The 20,749-nt window shown below is 40.6% G+C and overlaps 1 protein-coding gene across 1 annotated transcript in view; it reads left to right on the top strand.

Annotated features, from left to right (window-relative positions):
* The window catches only part of LOC139750148 (MAM and LDL-receptor class A domain-containing protein 1-like), a 308,596-nt gene that overhangs the window by 30,301 nt on the left and 257,546 nt on the right, over window positions 1-20,749 (top strand). The window contains 12 exon segments of the mRNA XM_071664474.1: window positions 4,598-4,787; window positions 4,916-5,150; window positions 7,137-7,224; window positions 8,019-8,199; window positions 8,381-8,469; window positions 8,471-8,489; window positions 12,171-12,662; window positions 13,185-13,301; window positions 13,503-13,661; window positions 14,077-14,333; window positions 14,468-14,690; window positions 18,888-18,981. Coding sequence (XP_071520575.1) covers window positions 4,598-4,787; window positions 4,916-5,150; window positions 7,137-7,224; window positions 8,019-8,199; window positions 8,381-8,469; window positions 8,471-8,489; window positions 12,171-12,662; window positions 13,185-13,301; window positions 13,503-13,661; window positions 14,077-14,333; window positions 14,468-14,690; window positions 18,888-18,981 — 2,144 coding nt within the window.

Below are 20,749 nucleotides of genomic sequence, written 5' to 3'. Positions count from 1 at the left end.
GTTAATTGGGAGGTGAGTTTGAATGGAGAAAAACTGGAGGAAGTGAAGTGTTTTAGATATCTGGGAGTGGATCTGGCAGCGGATGGAACCATGGAAGCGGAAGTGGATCATAGGGTGGGGGAATGGGGGGAAAATTCTGGGGGCCTTGAAGAATGTGTGTAAGTCGAGAACATTATCTCGGAAAGCAAAAATGGGTATGTTTGAAGGAATAGTGGTTCCAACAATGTTGTATGGTTGCGAGGCGTGGGCTTTGGATAGAGTTGTGCGCAGGAGGATGGATGTGCTGGAAATGAGATGTTTGAGGACAATGTGTGGTGTGAGGTGGTTTGATCGAGTGAGTAACGTAAGGGTAAGAGAGATGTGTGGACATAAAAAGAGCGTGGTTGAGAGAGCAGAAGAGGGTGTTTTGAAATGGTTTGGGCACATGGAGAGAATGAGTGAGGAAAGATTGACCAAGAGGATATATGTGTCGGAGGTGGAGGGAACGAGAAGAGGGAGACCAAATTGGAGGTGGAAAGATGGAGTGAAAAAGATTTTGTGTGATCGGGGCCTGAACATGCAGGAGGGTGAAAGGAGGGCAAGGAATAGAGTGAATTGGATCGATGTGGTATACCGGGGTTGACGTGCTGTCAGTGGATTGAATCAAGGCATGTGAAGCGTCTGGGGTAAACCATGGAAAGCTGTGTAGGTATGTATATTTGCGTGTGTGGACGTATGTATATACATGTGTATGGGGGGGGTTGGGCCATTTCTTTCGTCTGTTTCCTTGCGCTACCTCGCAAACGCGGGAGACAGCGACAAAGTATAATAAAAATAAATGAATATATATATATATATATATATATATATATATATATATATATATATATATATATATATATATTTGTTTATAGCATTTATGGATCTGGAGAAGGCATATGATAGAGTTGATAGAGATGCTGTGTGGAAGGTATTAAGAATATATGGTGTGGGAGGCAAGTTGTTAGAAGCAGTGAAAAGTTTTTATCGAGGATGTAAGGCATGTGTACCTGTAGGAAGAGAGGAAAGTGATTGGTTCTCAGTGAATGTAGGTTTGCGGCAGGGGTGTGTGATGTCTCCATGGTTGTTTAATTTGTTTATGGATGGGGTTGTTAGGGAGGTGAATGCAAGAGTTTTGGAAAGAGGGGCAAGTATGAAGTCTGTTGGGGATGAGAGAGCTTGGGAAGTGAGTCAGTTGTTGTTCGCTGATGATACAGCGCTGGTGGCAGATTCATGTGAGAAACTGCAGAAGCTGGTGACTGAGTTTGGTAAAGTGTGTGAAAGAAGAAAGTTAAGAGTAAATGTGAATAAGAGCAAGGTAATTAGGTACAGTAGGGGTGAGGGTCAAGGAAATTGGGAGGTAAGTTTGAATGGAGAAAAACTGGAGGAAGTAAAGTGTTTTAGATATCTGGGAGTGGATCTGGCAACGGATGGAACCATGGAAGCGGAAGTGGATCATAGGGTGTGGGAGGGGGCGAAAATCCTGGGAGCCTTGAAGAATGTGTGGAAGTCGAGAACATTATCTCGGAAAGCAAAAATGGGTATGTTTGAAGGAATAGTGGTTCCAACAATGTTGTATGGTTGCGAGGCGTGGGCTATGGATGGAGTTGTGCGCAGGAGGATGGATGTGCTGGAAATGAGATGTTTGAGGACAATGTGTGGTGTGAGATGGTTTGATCGAGTAAGTAACGTAAGGGTAAGAGAGATGTGTGGAAATAAAAAGAGCGTGGTTGAGAGAGCAGAAGAGGGTGTTTTGAAATGGTTTGGGCACATGGAGAGAATGAGTGAGGAAAGATTGACCAAGAGGATATATATGTCGGAGGTGGAGGGAACGAGGAGAAGTGGGAGACCAAATTGGAGGTGGAAAGATGGAGTGAAAAAGATTTTGAGTGATCGGGGCCTGAACATGCAGGAGGGTGAAAGGAGGGCAAGGAATAGAGTGAATTGGATCGATGTGGTATACCGGGGTTGACGTGCTGTCAGTGGATTGAATCAGGGCATGTGAAGCGTCTGGGGTAAACCATGGAAAGCTGTGTAGGTATGTATATTTGCGTGTGTGGACGTATGTATATACATGTGTATGGGGGGGGTTGGGCCATTTCTTTCGTCTGTTTCCTTGCGCTACCTCCCAAACGCGGGAGACAGCGACAAAGCAAAAAAAAATATATATATATATATATATATATATATATATAATATATATATATGTATATATGTATATATATATATATATATATATATATATATATATATATATATATATATATATATATATATATATATACATATATATATATATATATATATATTTTTTTTTTTTTTTTTTGCTTTGTCGCTGTCTCCCGCGTTTGCGAGGTAGCGCAAGGAAACAGACGAAAGAAATGGCCCAACCCATCCCCATACACATGTATATACATACGTCCACACACGCAAATGTACATACCTACACAGCTTTCCATGGTTTACCCCAGACTCTTCACATGCCCCGATTCAATCCACTGACAGCACGTCAACCCCGGTATACCACATCGCTCCAATTCACTCTATTCCTTGCCCTCCTTTCACCCTCCTGCATGTTCAGGCCCCGATCACACAACATCTTTTTCACTCCATCTTTCCACCTCCAATTTGGTCTCCCTCTTCTCGTTCCCTCCACCTCCGACACATATATCCTCTTGGTCAATCTTTCCTCACTCATTCTCTCCATGTGCCCAAACCATTTGAAAACACCCTCTTCTGCTCTCTCAACCACGCTCTTTTTATTTCCACACATCTCTCTTGCCCTTACGTTACTTACTCGATCAAACCACCTCACACCACACATTGTCCTCAAACATCTCATTTCCAGCACATCCATCCTCCTGCGCACAACTCTATCCATAGCCCACGCCTCGCAACCATACAACATTGTTGGAACCACTATTCCTTCAAACATACCCATTTTTGCTTTCCGAGATAATGTTCTCGACTTCCACACATTCTTCAAGGCTCCCAGAATTTTCGCCCCCTCCCCCACCCTATGATCCACTTCCGCTTCCATGGTTCCATCCGCTGCCAGATCCACTCCCAGATATCTAAAACACTTCACTTCCTCCAGTTTTTCTCCATTCAAACTCACCTCCCAATTGACTTGACCTTCAACCCTACTGTACCTAACAACCTTGCTCTTATTCACATTTACTCTTAACTTTCTTCTTTCACACACTTTACCAAACTCAGTCACCAGCTTCTGCAGTTTCTCACATGAATCAGCCACCAGCGCTGTATCATCAGCGAACAACAACTGACTCACTTCCCAAGCTCTCTCATCCCCAACTGACTTCATACTTGCCCCTCTTTCCAAAACTCTTGCATTTACCTCCCTAACAACCCCATCCATAAACAAATTAAACAACCATGGAGACATCACACACCCCTGCCGCAAACCTACATTCACTGAGAACCAATCACTTTCCTCTCTTCCTACACGTACACATGCCTTACATCCTCGATAAAAACTTTTCACTGCTTCTAACAACTTTCCTCCCACACCATATATTCTTAATACCTTCCACAGAGCATCTCTATCAACTCTATCATATGCCTTCTCCAGATCCATAAATGCTACATACAAATCCATTTGCTTTTCTAAGTATTTCTCACATACATTCTTCAAAGCAAACACCTGATCCACACATCCTCTACCACTTCTGAAACCACACTGCTCTTCCCCAATCTGATGCTCTGTACATGCCCTCACCCTCTCAATCAATACCCTCCCATATAATTTACCAGGAATACTCGACAAACTTATACCTCTGTAATTTGAGCACTCACTCTTATCCCCTTTGCCTTTGTACAATGGCACTATGCACGCATTCCGCCAATCCTCAGGCACCTCACCGTGAGTCATACATACATTAAATAACCTTACCAACCAGTCAACAATACAGTCACCCCCTTTTTTAATAAATTCCACTGCAATACCATCCAAACCTGCTGCCTTGCCGGCTTTCATCTTCCGCAAAGCTTTTACTACCTCTTCTCTGTTTACCAAATCATTTTCCCTAACCCTCTCACTTTGCACACCATCTCGACCAAAACACCCTTTATCTGCCACTCTATCATCAAACACATTCAACAAACCTTCAAAATACTCACTCCATCTTCTTCTCACATCACCACTACTTGTTATCACCTCCCCATTTGCGCCCTTCACTGAAGTTCCCATTTGCTCCCTTGTCTTACGCACTTTATTTACCTCCTTCCAGAACATCTTTTTATTCTCCCTAAAATTTAATGATACTCTCTCACCCCAACTCTCATTTGCCCTTTTTTTCACCTCTTGCACCTTTCTCTTGACCTCCTGTCTGTTTCTTTTATACGTCTCACACTCAACTGCATTTTTTCCCTGCAAAAATCGTCCAAATGCCTCTCTCTTCTCTTTCACTAATACTCTTACTTCTTCATCCCACCACTCTATATATATATATATATATATATATATATATATATATATATATATATATATATATATATATATATATATACATATATATATATATATATATATATGTATATATATTGTTGATACCGACAGCATGAGAAAAACCTGTTGTTGGTTTGGTCCCTCGACGGTCCAGTCGGAGGCTCCTGGATGAGTGGCCAGGTCACTGTTTCCTCAGACGACATCTTCAACATCTTGGTGGAGGGAGTGAGGGGAAATACTGCTGATGGTATCATTGCTATAGACAGCATAACTCTTGCTCCTGGACCCTGCGTTATACCAGGTAAATAACTGTCATGACTTTGATCTGTTCTGTTCTTCTCTGAAGGAGATGTGCTTTAGTAAACTTAACTAACCTTTTATATAAAGTTCTGACTATTTCCCTGTTTAACCCAAATGAAACTTTAACAGAGCAATCTTGTACGTTTGAGAATGACGGGATGTGTGGATGGCAGCCTTCTGGTAATCCTGGTCCTGGTGACCCTGCATGGATCTGGTCTGATGGTCATACCACCACGTTGGACCACACAACTACCACCGTCAATGGCCATATGCTCATAGCAAACAACAACTGGAACAGCAGTGTGCTGAACTTTGCAGTGGTCTCCTCAACTCTCTACTCATCCCAAGGTGCCACGTGTATAAGGTAAGAAAGAGTATTAGATCTGTTTCTTTTGTGCAATATAGTGTGTTCTGATAGTATCAATTCAAGATGACGTTGAAAGGTCCATATATGATTATAAAACTGATCTTTTAAAAGCAAGTCATGATCAAGGAACAAACTATCCTCTGTCACGTAACATTTTGAAACAGAACCTAATTACAGTCATGACCATTATTCCTCGAAGTAAAAACACTTATCTGGTAATTCGTTCTCTTCCCGATTGTTTTTTTTTCCAGTGTTTGAACTGTGTTTGGTGGAGACAACGGTCTAATCTTTAACACATTTCTTTTATAACCTTTCCTGAAAAATGGTATGTCTTTTTTCCTCTTACATTCCCTTGGGAGTGATTCCTCTTCCCTCCAGCCTTCAACAACTTATGCGGCCTATTGAGTGATTCTATGTATATGAGGCGAGCTTTCAAGCGGACGACGTGCATCATATTTTTTTTTTTTTTTTTTTTTTTTTTTTTTTTTTTTTTTTTTATACTTTGTCGCTGTCTCCCGCGTCTGCGAGGTAGCGCAAGGAAACAGACGAAAGAAATGGCCCAACCCCCCCCCCCCATACACATGTACATACACATGTCCACACACGTGTATACATACCTACACAGCTTTCCATGGTCCACCCCAGACGCCTCACATGCCTTGATTCACTCCACTGACAGCACGTCAACCCCTGTATACCACATCGCTCCAATTCACTCTATTCCTTGCCCTCCTTACACCCTCCTGCATGTTCAGGCCCCGATCACACAAAATCTTTTTCACTCCATCTTTCCACCTCCAATTTGGTCTCCCTCTTCTCCTCGTTCCCTCCACCTCCGACACATATATCCTCTTGGTCAATCTTTCCTCACTCATTCTCTCCATGTGCCCAAACCATTTCAAAACACCCTCTTCTGCTCTCTCAACCACGCTCTTTTTATTTCCACACATCTCTCTTACCCTTACGTTACTTACTCGATCAAACCACCTCACACCACACATTGTCCTCAAACATCTCATTTCCAGCACATCCATCCTCCTGCGCACAACTCTATCCATAGCCCACGCCTCGCAACCATACAACATTGTTGGAACCACTATTCCTTCAAACATACCCATTTTTGCTTTCCGAGATAATGTTCTCGACTTCCACACATTTTTCAAGGCTCCCAAAATTTTCGCCCCCTCCCCCACCCTATGATCCACTTCCGCTTCCATGGTTCCATCCGCTGACAGATCCACTCCCAGATATCTAAAACACTTCACTTCCTCCAGTTTTTCTCCATTCAAACTTACCTCCCAATTGACTTGACCCTCAACCCTACTGTACCTAATAACCTTGCTCTTATTCACATTTACTCTTAACTTTCTTCTTCCACACACTTTACCAAACTCAGTCACGTGCATCATATAGATAAAGATATCTTGATATCTTGCTTATATATTGTCCAAATTTGTTTGTATATTCACTGATGGCTCCTTCCTATATCTCCAGGAATTAGGGTACAAAATCCTATACTGTAAAAACATTTTAGAAATTTATTTTTTTCTCCTGTGTTTCCCCGTCTCCTCCCTACGACATAATTCAATGTCCTTCAGTCTATCATAATTTGTTCCTAAATTCTTTTGTTGCTTGCTGGACTCCTGGCACAGATTTTGCTCTTCTTGATAAAGGTAAAACTAGTGAACTGTATTAATGTTTTATGATAGTACAGCATGAACAGGGAGGGAATACCTACTGTGAATGATCATGATTATGCTTTCATTAGTCCAGTTACAAACTACCATATCACTCTCCAAATCCGATATGCTCCTGGTGTGAGTCCAGTTGTGTCATGCTGTACTTAGGGAAAATATGTACGCATATATGAATAAATAACGTCTACATTTCCTAGAATTGATGTCTTATCTTCTAATCACAGCGAATACGTAAATACCAGTTTACCAATCAAACAATATTCTAATATCACTCCAATCCTTACAGATTCTTTTACTATGCTCCAGAAGGAACAGCTGCAACCCTCAAAATGTTCTACGTGGAAGATGATGTTATTGGTGACGTAATCAATCTTGTAAGTCCGGACAGATAACATAAAGATGCTTAGATTATCTTTGTCTTATTAATTAAAGTTATGTCGTTTGTCGAGGATGTTTGTGGTTCTTAACACCTCAGTACTTTGGTTATGATAACACCAGTAGAAGATGACTGCTTCATCAGACTGCGAATTAGTAATGATGTCATTAAGGATCAGGCATAGTTCAGTACCAGAGCTCCTGTGTTTGGACTAACCATTGTATGATCGCCTTATCCCATATTCAATATGCCAATCATAATCAGTTTATTTATGAAAAACTTTGTATCTCCAAATTCCTTATCTTTTATTCAATAATCTTTTATCATTTCTTTCCCAGCTTTGCTTTAAAGCTAATGTGAAATATATTGACTGGAATCAGTGCAACAGATTCTTTAGGAAAAGTTTACTTATAGTGTTCTAAGCAACTTTACATTGTATGGTTCGATCATCTAAACCATATATCGCATTATGGACTTTGCTTACATCTCATTGTTTAGTATTGTACCTTTGTTTCTCATTTCTTTCAAAAGGAGTTAACCTTAATTTGTTTTGTATAGCCCATATTTAGACAAATTTCTTGAGAACTACTTCCGGCATATCTAATCCTCTTTCTTATCCTTAACGACCATTTATGTACAACTACCTTTTTGTAAAATACAGAATGCGGAAAAAAATCATACATTAGGGAATGAAAAGATTCTTCCGGCAGATGAAAATCTAAAGAAGAATCTCAAGAAGCTTGAGTGTGGTCGTAAGGCAGCAAGACATTCACAGAAGTGATATGTTTGCAGGCACCAGTGATCCTGTGGTCAGAACCTGTTGGCCAAGTGTCACAGTGGATGGAGGGGCACGCGGACATCAACGTCAACTTTTTCAGGATACAGTTGCATGCTGTGTTTGACGCCCAGGATAATACCTCCTACATTGCTTTTGATGATTTCAGTATCCGGTTTGGTACTTGTGGCAATTCAGGTTTGTTATGATTGTACTGATACATTTTCATGTGTATATATATGGCTTCATTAAGATTGATATCATTTGCAACAATAATTATTTACTCTCTTTTATGTATATGTGCCAGAGTAAGGACATCCATATCAGGAAACTTTGTCAAGAAAAACCAGTCATGTAATACAGATACTTTCCGTTACAGCTGAGTGCAATTTTGATGGCTTACACCTTTGTGGTTGGTCCCACTCTCCTACTGAGAAAGCTTATTGGGATATTGTCAGAGGGACTGAGTCACACATATGGAGAACTAGGTAAGACTTTCCTCTACGAACAAACTTAAAAAAAAAAAAAAAAAAATGATACATGATAATACATAATGATATATGATAATACAAGATAATATATGATACTACACGATAATACGTGATAATACGTAATATTACATAATACGTGATAATACGTAATAATACATGATATGTGATAATACGTAATGATACATGATATTACATGATAATACGTGATAATACGTACTTATACATGATGATATGTGATAATACGTAATGATACATGATGATATGTGATAATACGTAATGATACATATTACATGATAATACGTGATAATACGTAATGATACATGATGATATGTGATAATACATAATACATTATCATTAAATTTTAGGGAGAATAAAAAGATGTTCTGGAAGGAGGTAAATAAAGTGCGTAAGACAAGGGAGCAAATGGGAACTTCAGTGAAGGGCGCAAATGGGGAGGTGATAACAAGTAGTGGTGATGTGAGAAGGAGATGGAGTGAGTATTTTGAAGGTTTGTTGAATGTGTTTGATGATAGAGTGGCAGATATAGGGTGTTTTGGTCGAGGTGGTGTGCAAAGTGAGAGGGTTAGGGAAAATGATTTGGTAAACAGAGAAGAGGTAGTAAAAGCTTTGCGGAAGATGAAAGCCGGCAAGGCAGCAGGTTTGGATGGTATTGCAGTGGAATTTATTAAAAAAGGGGGTGACTGTATTGTTGACTGGTTGGTAAGGTTATTTAATGTATGTATGACTCATGGTGAGGTGCCTGAGGATTGGCGGAATGCGTGCATAGTGCCATTGTAAAAAAGGCAAAGGGGATAAGAGTGAGTGCTCAAATTACAGAGGTATAAGTTTGTTGAGTATTCCTGGTAAATTATATTGGAGGGTATTGATTGAGAGGGTGAAGGCATGTACAGAGCATCAGATTGGGGAAGAGCAGTGTGGTTTCAGAAGTGGTAGAGGATGTGTGGATCAGGTGTTTGCTTTGAAGAATGTATGTGAGAAATACTTAGAAAAGCAAATGGATTTGTATGTAGCATTTATGGATCTGGAGAAGGCATATGATAGAGTTGATAGAGATGCTCTGTGGAAGGTATTAAGAATATATGGTGTGGGAGGAAAGTTGTTAGAAGCAGTGAAAAGTTTTTATCGAGGATGTAAGGCATGTGTACGTGTAGGAAGAGAGGAAAGTGATTGGTTCTCAGTGAATGTAGGTTTGCGGCAGGGGTGTGTGATGTCTCCGTGGTTGTTTAATTTGTTTATGGATGGGGTTGTTAGGGAGGTGAATGCAAGAGTTTTGGAAAGAGGGGCAAGTATGAAGTCTGTTGGGGATGAGAGAGCTTGGGAAGTGAGTCAGTTGTTGTTCGCTGATGATACAGCGCTGGTGGCTGATTCATGTGAGAAACTGCAGAAGCTGGTGACTGAGTTTGGTAAAGTGTGTGAAAGAAGAAAGTTAAGAGTAAATGTGAATAAGAGCAAGGTTATTAGGTACAGTAGGGTTGAGGGTCAAGTCAATTGGGAGGTGAGTTTGAATGGAGAAAAACTGGAGGAAGTGAAGTGTTTTAGATATCTGGGAGTGGATCTGGCAGCGGATGGAACCATGGAAGCGTAAGTGGATCATAGGGTGGGGGAGGGGGCGAAAATTCTGGGAGCCTTGAAGAATGTGTGGAAGTTGAGAACATTATCTCGGAAAGCAAAAATGGGTATGTTTGAAGGAATAGTGGTTCCAACAATGTTGTATGGTTGCGAGGCGTGGGCTATGGATAGAGTTGTGCGCAGGAGGATGGATGTGCTGGAAATGAGATGTTTGAGGACAATGTGTGGTGTGAGGTGGTTTGATCGAGTAAGTAACGTAAGGGTAAGAGAGATGTGTGGAAATAAAAAGAGCGTGGTTGAGAGAGCAGAAGAGGGTGTTTTGAATTGGTTTGGGCACATGGAGAGAATGAGTGAGGAAAGATTGACCAAGAGGATATATGTGTCGGAGGTGGAGGGAACGAGGAGAAGAGGGAGACCAAATTGGAGGTGGAAAGATGGAGTGAAGAAGATTTTGTGTGATCGGGGCCTGAACATGCAGGAGGGTGAAAGGAGGGCAAGGAATAGAGTGAATTGGAGCGATGTGGTATACCGGGGTTGACGTGCTGTCAGTGGATTGAATCAGGGCATGTGAAGCGTCTGGGGTAAACCATGGAAAGCTGTGTAGGTATGTATATTTGCGTGTGTGGACGTATGTATATACATGTGTATGGGGGTGGGTTGGGCCATTTCTTTCGTCTGTTTCCTTGCGCTACCTCGCAAACGCGGGAGACAGCGACAAAGCAAAAAAAAAAAAAAAAAAACAATGATAAATGATATTACATGATAATACGTAATATTACATGAAAATACGTGATAACACGTAATGATATATAATATTCCATGATAATACGAAATTATACATATTACATGATGATACGTGATAATACGTAATGATACATGATATGTGATAACACATGATAATACTATGACTATCCCACTTTACTGGGCCATCTTAAATCCACGTGAGAATGGGGTGTCTCTGAGGCTATCTCGACCACCTAGACTGATCGCTTCCTCTCCGTTCTGATGTCATATCTGATTGAAAAACCACATGGCACAGTCACAAGAAACAGAATATCACAGGATGTCAGCTAACAAAGGAATCAGCTCGCAAAGTTGTACTCTATAATGCCACCCCGAATCTTACTGCCGTCCAGAACAACATTATCAAAGAAGAGCACGCAGCGCAGTGGACATTGTTCCACGTTAAAAGATTATAGAATTCGTGAGTATAGATTCTCTTCTGACATATCAAATCTTGTAGAAAAATTACTTCTCTAATGTACCACCTGATCTAATGAACATTCCTCATATTACACACTTCTTACGTAAGCTTTTAAGCGAACCCTCCAGCAACAGAAGAATATTTCTGTGTTACTAAAGATCCTCCCTGGATCACATGAACTGAAGGAGATTTGATAAGCGGTTCGGTTGATCTTAACTGCGGCTCTGGATTACAGATGGAACTGATATCCAAAATGTCCTTCCGAAAAGAAAGCAAAAATTCTTTCTTGTTGGACGTCATCCACTGCACTGATTACACCACCGGCGCGAGTGAGGCTTGCTCCATACAGCACGTTGATGGTGAAGAAACACAAAGGTTCCCTTTAAGTCAAAATGAAAAGCAAAAAATGTGTGTTGTATTATCTATTCTAAATTTGCTGCTCAGACTGAAATGACTTAGAGTAGCCTTAGAAATGATAAGGGGTTAACTGAGGAATCCATTCTACCTTTCACAGACCATTAAAAGAAACTCATAATCTATTTACTTCATCAAAGGATCATGTGTGATGTGCTGTTAAGCCCTCCGCTATATGTCAGGTTGACAATCGTCCGTCCTCTGGTTTTCTTCTGTAATGAGACAGGTTGGTGGAGAACTTCCACTCCTGCATCCCAGAAGTAGCAAACCTCCCAGTTGTATTAGGTTCTTCCTCTGCCACCCAGCTGGTGTATACCATGCGGTTTTGCGCACCTTCTATTTTACTGGCCTTTCTATCTTTGGATTTCATTTTGGATCAATAGCTAAATCATTTCTTTATGTCCCCAGGGATCAATACTATATGGTTGTTAGCAACTTTAACGTAAGGTGTTGGCTTCTTCCTCAATAACAATCTTTCAAAATCTTGATCATTTTACGTCTTATCCAAAACCAACGTTATTTCGTTTTGATAGACAAGCTGTCAACAACAAAAAACACAGACTATCCCTTCCTCCGATGTTATGTTGACCCAATTCACGATGTTAAATACTGTCATAACTGGTATAAAGGTAGTGTGTGGTGCGGTGCGTGTTGTACAGTGTGCCGTGCAGTGTGTCATGTACTGTGTCGTGCAGTGTGTCATGTACTGTGTCGCGCAGTGTGTGATGTACTGTGTCGTGCAGTGTGTCGTGCAGTGTGTACATACCTTACCACATGTCACCAGTATATCACATATCACACCCCGCAGCCCATCGGAGAGCCACGTGTTCTAGTGTGGAGCATCAGCAGTGTTCAGCCTGGTCCCTGGAGTGTAGGACGTGTCCCGCTACATGGAGTTACTGATGGCTACTTTCTTATTCATTTGGAAGGCATCGTGGGATATAATCAGCAGGAGAGAATTCGTTAGTATTGTTTTCTGTGTAGGATTAGGTGATACGGTAAAAAGTGTTTTGATACAACAGATCTTTTACATATTCTTTATATTGGAGATTTTATATATTCATTGACCTACAAAAATCATTAAAGATCAATAATCGCCAAGTATCTTTCATACATTTGTTGCTTTAATGATGTAGTTTCTGTGGAGTTATGTTTCTGATGCTTTTCAAGTATCTGTTTGTAAATATTTCTTAATACAGGCACAACCAGCCAGACTTTGTGAATGATATATTTGACCTCTGCACTATACTTCTGATTCAAACATTAAAGAAAGCAACATAGCCAACCGTAGGAGGCACAGATGTCTGACAGTAAATAGATAATATTAATTAGTTTACAAAGTATATCATCCGACTGCCCTATGTTAGGATTTTGATATTTTAAGAAATGACAAGACTTACTGTTAAGGAATATGGTTCTATTTCCGTGCTGATCATTTTATACATGCAACATTGATTGATTGTTATCTTCTTTGGTATATACAGATGTTGATGATCTGTTGACCTTTACTGGTAAGTGTAGCATTTGGCCTGAGGCGGCTCGCCCCAACAACAACACAGAAATGACCACTACAACACCAGGAGGATCAACTACAACACAAGGTAAAACCTTGGGAAGGTCATAAGTGCTGTAATGTTCTATGGTACACAATGATAACTGGTCAGCTGTCAGAGTTTCTGTTAGTCTTTTCACACGAATATTGGCCGTACTTACTGTGCTAGTTACGGCCTAAAACCCGTGAAACTATACTTACACAGTCTTGATAGTTATTTCATTTTACTTTATCTTAACGTCTCGTTCAGAACCGCTTGGAGAAAATGACTGTAACTTTGAGGACATGATGATGCCATTCTGCACATGGCGCATGTCTGAGAACAATGGCACAGTGCCATGGATTAGGTGGAGTGGGCCTCCAGACACCACGTCTCCTGGACCATCTACTGACCATACGTACGGAACAGGTGGGTATTACATGGAGACTTTCCATTATCTCGTATAGATTTTTCAGTTTAGAATTACTGCTTGATGTGGTTACAATGATATATATCTTATTTACATTAGAAGTATTCCGTTAGTCATTCAAGATATCTTCTATCGTAAATATTCATGATAGTACTAACCGTGTGAGTGTGTTGTCGGCTGTCGGTAGAAGTAATAGCAGGAAAGAATGAAAGTGAACGTTCAGGTAAGGAATATATATAACAGATGAAGCTTTAAAGTATATGTTTGTGACATTCTTATGATTACGTCTATAACATCATTATCGTTATGGCATCAGATGATGATGTTCATTATCGTTATGGTATCAGATTATGATGTTCATCATTCCCAGCTGATTCCTCTTCACTCTGTTTCATCATGATCGCTTCATGACAGATTCTGGACACTACCTGTATGTGGAGGCTCAGTGGTCCTCCTCCCCGGCTGCCGCAATCTTGTATCAGGGAGGTGTGAGTGATGCACAGTGTCTCCGTTTCTGGTACTACATGTTTGGCGAGAAAACACCAGATCTTATTGCCACCACGGAAGAAAATGGTAGTATAAACCAACCTATCTTCATAAGGGCTGGTTCGCAAGGAGACTCATGGCACCCGACATCTGTGGATATACAGATCAATGCTGTGAAGTATAATGTATGTACCTAAAGTTTCATGAAGACTTTGAATGTATTCTGGTAGCTTGAATGTATTTGAGTGTATCTATTATTAACATAAGAGAAAAATCATTTTTCTGTAGATTAATGTGTACATACAATTCCACACTACAGGTAGTCATCAGAGCAGTATGGGACGAATCTCGTCAAGGTATCATCGCAATAGATGATCTACGACTCCACCCAGGATGTTGTGCCCACTACCCAGATGACCCGGACGTTGTTCATGATTTTGAGGAGAACGGTTCCATGTTTCAGGAAGTAGATGGTAGCCAGATAGACTGGGACACCAAGAGTGTTCAGGAGCAGCCAGACCACACACTCGGCACTCTGAAAGGTGAGCGTCTGCCATATTCCTATGAAGGTTTGAACAATGTCTCAGATGTTGAATGTTAAGAAATTCCTGGCTGTCCGAAAGGCGATTACCACCCTACACACTCTCAAATTTGTCACTTCCTGGCACTTTAGAGAGTGTGCATTTCTCCTGGCACTCTAGAAGGTGAGCATTTCCCCCAGCACTTGAAAGATTAGGTCATCACTTAGCATGATAGATGAACATTTTTCCCAACATTCACAAGGGTGAGCACCTCCACTGACGCTTATAATAAGTGATCACTTTCTTCAGTGCTTGGAGGGTTGAGCACTTCCTAAGCATTCTGAAAATTGAGCCCCTCCTATGAAGCTTTGAAATGTGAACATTTTTCATGATACTCTGAAGAATAAGCACATTCCCAGCACTCTGGCAGGTAAGAACTTCCCCCAGCAGTTTGAAAGTTAAGTATTACCTCTGCACGCTGAGAAAATTTTCCCCTTACCTCTAGAAAGTAATTTCTTCTCTTCTGCACACAGGAAAGTCCTGTGAACGATGGACACGTACTCCTTTACTCTGTACCGTAGATACATAACCCGTTACTCTGAAAGGCCTGCATTTCCCTTGCCTTCCACAATTCTAATCGGACGAGATATTCAGTGATGCTCATTTATGTACTTCTTAAGCACGATAATCTAGTTATATATTGTTTGTAATGCATTTATACTTTGAAAAATTCATTAGAAAGTAATGGCTTCTATTCAGCTCATTTCTTTGTATACAGTGATATGTTTTTCCTTAAAACTGGCTCGTCTAACTTGTGGTCTCTGGTCCGAATGGCTTCAAGCAATCAAGTCCATATTTCATTTCATTTGGATTTGTGGTCTCTGGTTGTGTGGTCAGCGAAGCTGGGACTGTAGACTGTGCGTCTCATAATGGCTAAATGTTGCACGACAGCTGTCCTGCCGTTCTGTTTGACTGGAAAGAAAACATGTAGTTGGAGTAGAATGTTCTTGCTGTCAGTGGTTAACCTGCTGGTTGTTTTAACTTTTTATAAAGAAAAGAAGTTCCAGAGTTCAGCAGCGACAACAGTCCATCCCGTGTGGATCAGGACCTGTGTTCAGGAATGGCAGAACGTGTTGAGAAATGACCTCACACCAGTACGTCATTCTTGACGACCTCAATCTACAGTTGGTCTCTGTTTCCGAAGTAAGATCTGGAGATCTTAGAAGTGGATGACGTAGTATCCGGTTTGAATGATGATATTTGTGGCGACCATTTTGATTCTTTAGGATCCTACCGCTCGTTCCTACGTCATTTGAGTAGAACGTTTGGATCCAGACGTTAACAAAAAAAAGATAGAAGAGAACTGGCTCTAATTGGAGTAAGCTTTAAACGAACGTCCAGGAACGTGAGACAATTATTCTCTGTTTTCATAGACTAAACCTTAAATGTTCCGAAAAAAGGCGGTGAAACGTGGGAGAAGAATGTGTCTAACTTGCCAGTTCAACTCTCTCTCTCTCTCTCTCTCTCTCTCTCTCTCTCTCTCTCTCTCTCTCTCTCTCTCTCTCTCTCTCTCTCTCATTGCCAGCTTTTAAAAGTAGCAAATTTTAGGCAATTGTGGGCTATCTCTGGAGTCCACACGTGGACTTACAGCCCTTATAGGGCTTTGTTCATGGGCAAGAAGTGTTGGTTTCGAGGAGTGAAAACCCATTTCCTTACTGCAGGCAGAGACTTGTGAGCAGAAATGATAACAAGTAATTTGCGTAATAACAATCTTCCTCATGTGATGGCCTGAAGACAGGCTTGGTCGTCTGATAACCCGTGTCTCTTTCACTTGTAGATTCTTGTAAAATAAGTCATAAACCCATATCCTCTCATTCTGACCATCCTGTTCAGTTCACATTTAAAGTCATCAGCCAAATGTCTGACCGCAGCTTAAATTCCTTAAAGTCTTTTTCGAGGTTTGACTTAATCATATTAAGTCCTTACGTCTCTCGTACGTAAAACGTCATTTGTTACCATTTTTAGCCATGATTCCTCTTGTAGTGATCAGTCATTGATGTGAATCAGGAGTAACAATGGCATAAGGCAGAATCCTATGGGATCCCACTGCTTTCTGTAACCCAGCTTGAATAAGTACCTCTGACTCGCGTCCTTTGCTCTCCTCCACTTAGGTAATTTTCAATCTGCTGAAGGATGCCTTGTTGTACCTGGTTGTTGCTCCAATTTCTTGATCATCCTCCTGTGAAGGTCATTGCTAAAGGCTCTCTGGCAGCAAAAGGCTTCATTTTCCATCGCCTGAACCAATGGTTACTGTTTTATGTCACTGAGATTTGTCACACACAATCCCTTGCCTCAGATCCCTTATCGTTTGTCACAGCGGCTTTCTTTGCGAACGTTCGTACGTAATTTTTCTAATTATCTTCTTCAGTAAGGTTTAGATTGCGTTCGTCGGAGATACCATGCCTTGAATCTATTATAATTTTCATATTTTTTTTCTAAACGTTATGTATGATATTTGCTTTCGTTCACTCCCTCATGAGTGATCCCTCATACATTCACCTATTGAAAATTGACTCGAGTGGTATGGCAGATCTCTCCACACATTGTCTGAGTACATGAAGTGAGATTTCATGAGGGTGGATCGTCTTATGCTGATGAAGTACCTTTAGTAATCCACTCATTTCCTTCTTAAGAGTCTTAACCTTCTGCATAGTCAGTCCACCTTCCTATATCTCCAGTGTTAAGATCCTTCATTGTGAACATGATTTTATACATGGCCGCCCAAGTATTTCCTTCAGTCACATCATGTTATCTAACTGATTCTTTTTCCTGTTAGATGTATGGAATAGCTTTACACTTATATTTGCCTTTTCCACTACTTTCCATATATTTTCTGCTCTCTTTACATATTTCATTATACTAATGTTATTTTCGCTCTTCCATGGAAGTTGCCGCCTGTTGTGTAGTCTGGATTTTCTCCATAAGAAATCTCCCACATTTTCTTTACGCCTTCTGACGCGTGTCGATCCATACCTCACACAGTCCTGACCTCACCCTCATCCTCCTTCAGCTGATAACTATTTACTAACACAGGCCTTGGAGACATTACAAAAGTGCTTATAGCATTGTTTCATATTCTTCTCGTAAAGCTTTCTACACCAGTTTATTTCCGCAGAGACTCTGGTTCCGTATAGTTAGAAGACTTATTCCTCATCTCTCGTTATCATCTCGTAGCTCAGTATATGATTTCTTTGCCGACCCAACATTCAAACAAGAGCACGGCATGTTCACTTTTTCAGAGTGAGTCACTACACCTAATGTTTCCTACTCACAAATGTTGTATGTAAAACATGAGAAGTATTAATGGTGTATTTCTTCTTCTGGCTCCAGTATGTTCTGAGTCTTTCTGATAAACGAAACGTTCTTGCTTGGTTCAAAAGGATATTTCTTTTTACTCCAAGATTCTGCCATACGAATCAAGGCTCTTTTAGTCGACCTCCTTATAATCAAAGTCCCTTACTGCTGTCGAATATAGAAAGTGGAGATGATTCACATCATAAATACCATCGTGTTACAGGCAATTTAGCTTGTAGTGTACACCTGCTGTGTTGAAGCAGTCTGGCGAATGAATTAGTGCTGTCAGAGTCATTTATGTGCGTCGTGTCCATATCATCATGATGGTGTAACACTGTCTTCCTTGTCGAGAGGCTGGAAACTCTGAGCTTAGCCTACAGAGTAGCTAGCCTTCCTGCCTACCAGCTGGTTTATACTGATTTCCTGGAAGTATTGAGGTAGATAATAGGGCACCAGAATCGGCTCTGGATTAGTTCGTGTCTGGGCCAGAGACTAAGATGATTCTGACCTGGAAAGATTAGTTCAGCTGTGTAATGCAGCAGGTCTGGGAGGTAGTGTTTATGTTTGATTATCTTCTGCTTTCATTACTGCAGCTCTTTTTCATTTCAGGAATTCATTTATAACAAAAAAATTTGTGCATCTCGTGAACTGGAAGGTAAAGTAAACAGGAATGAATAACAATTATAAACTTACGGATGGGAGGTGTGATTGGTGAATGTAAGAGTAACATGGAAAATAAGAATCGGACAACGTCTGTCAGTTATATATATAAGAGAGATAAGAACCATACATTGAAGTGACGTCTAGAAGAAAGTTTATGTTCCAACAAGAGAGACATATTATTGACCCATACTTTACCGACAGGACACATCGCAAGAGCCGATCTCTCCACACACAACGTTGGTGATCGTGGACAGATCATTTCTCCATTATACAAGAATCCTGGCAACACTTATCAGTAAGTTGAAACCTTTTTCCTTATTTTTGTGTGTGAATGTTTTGTCTTTTTTCGGTCAATGATTAAAGTAGAGAAATTTACATCTTTGCAGAGAGGTAATTAATGGATAATACAAACAACTTTCATTTATAGTGACTTGTTACGTAGATTATGAGAAGTGTAGACTTGGGTTGTATACCTCCAGGCGTGGGTTATGAAGTATATTACGACAGATTTGTTTAAGGATACAAGAGAAATCATCTGCTACATGTGGAAAAGCAGAATAACATATCTTGAATCACAAATTTCAGCTTAGGCTTTAAGTCGTTAAAGACGTCATCGCTGAAAAATTCTAAAATCACATAAATGCATGTTATGCACAGTGTAGGGCGGATAACTTTTATTTTTGGTAGGTGTACATAGATGGCGATATGTTTATCATAAATGACACATATTCTTTATCAAATGGAAGGTCTTAGATACTGGGACACACTATGACATTTCAAACAACACATAACATTGTCAACCCCACACGAAAAGAAACTGTTACATGCAAAAGCAAGTTATTGAGGATTGGGCTGATTTTTGGAAAAAAGATATCTGAAGTTATGTGCATATATGCTAATATTTGCTACAGAGCTTTTCCAATCAGGCCAAACCATTCGAGGATTAGTTCAAAAGTGATCATTTGATAAAGTGTCAGCACAAACCCCAGGACTACAATAGGTAACTGAAAGTAAAAACCCTTATATTATCCTTCACTGAGTCAGGACTGAAGTCTATGATGTGTTGGAATACACTTGTGTTCTCAGTGTAGCGCAGGTCGGGCTGGTTGTGGTTTTCCTTCATGTGAGGTCAGTGGACTGGCTCTTGTGTACTGACGTACATCTTAGAAGTTTATCCCTGGGATCCCCACATCATTCTGGCCACTTCAGCGGAATCTGCCTTACTGTCCAGTGGCTAGATGTAAGATGTGTATCATATACTTTTACTTTTGTAGCTCTCTTGATTAATGATCTCTTGCTTAATTTGCAATAACGAAAGATGGAAGAAATTTATTTCCTTATTGAGGTAAGCAATCCAGGTGTGGGATCCTCGTGTAGAATGGCATGAGCAGGACCACTGGCCCCCAATACTTCATGTTCCATACACGGTTACTGCTGTATTACCGTGAGGATGATACACGGTTACTGCTGTATTACCGTGAGGATGATACACGGTTACTGCTGTATTACCGTGAGGATGATACACGGTTACTGCTGTATTACCGTGAGGATGATACACGGTTACTGCTGTATTACCGTGAGGATGATACACGGTTACTGCTGTATTACCGTGAGGATGATACACGGTTACTGCTGTATTACCGTGAGGATGATACACGGTTACTGCTGTATTACCGTGAGGATGATACACGGTTACTGCTGTATTACCGTGAGGATGATACACGGTTACTGCTGTATTACCGTGAGGATGATACACGGTTACTGCTGTATTACCGTGAGGATGATACACGGTTACTGCTGTATTACCGTGAGGATGATACACGGTTACTGCTGTATTACCGTGAGGATGATACACGGTTACTGCTGTATTACCGTGAGGATGATACACGGTTACTGCTGTATTACCGTGAGGATGATACACGGTTACTGCTGTATATTACAATGTGTATAACCCTTTGTGAAGATGGTGGCACCAGTTTTACTTCGTGGGCCATAGCAGATTTTTAGAGAACAAAGTCATATTCAGTATTATACATCTTGCATCAGTTATCATGACTCTAGTA

Source organism: Panulirus ornatus, chromosome 9, assembly GCF_036320965.1.
Source record: "Panulirus ornatus isolate Po-2019 chromosome 9, ASM3632096v1, whole genome shotgun sequence".
NCBI lineage: Eukaryota > Metazoa > Arthropoda > Malacostraca > Decapoda > Palinuridae > Panulirus > Panulirus ornatus.
Note: the sequence above shows the minus strand (reverse complement) of the source record. Positions and strands in the feature narration are given on the sequence as shown.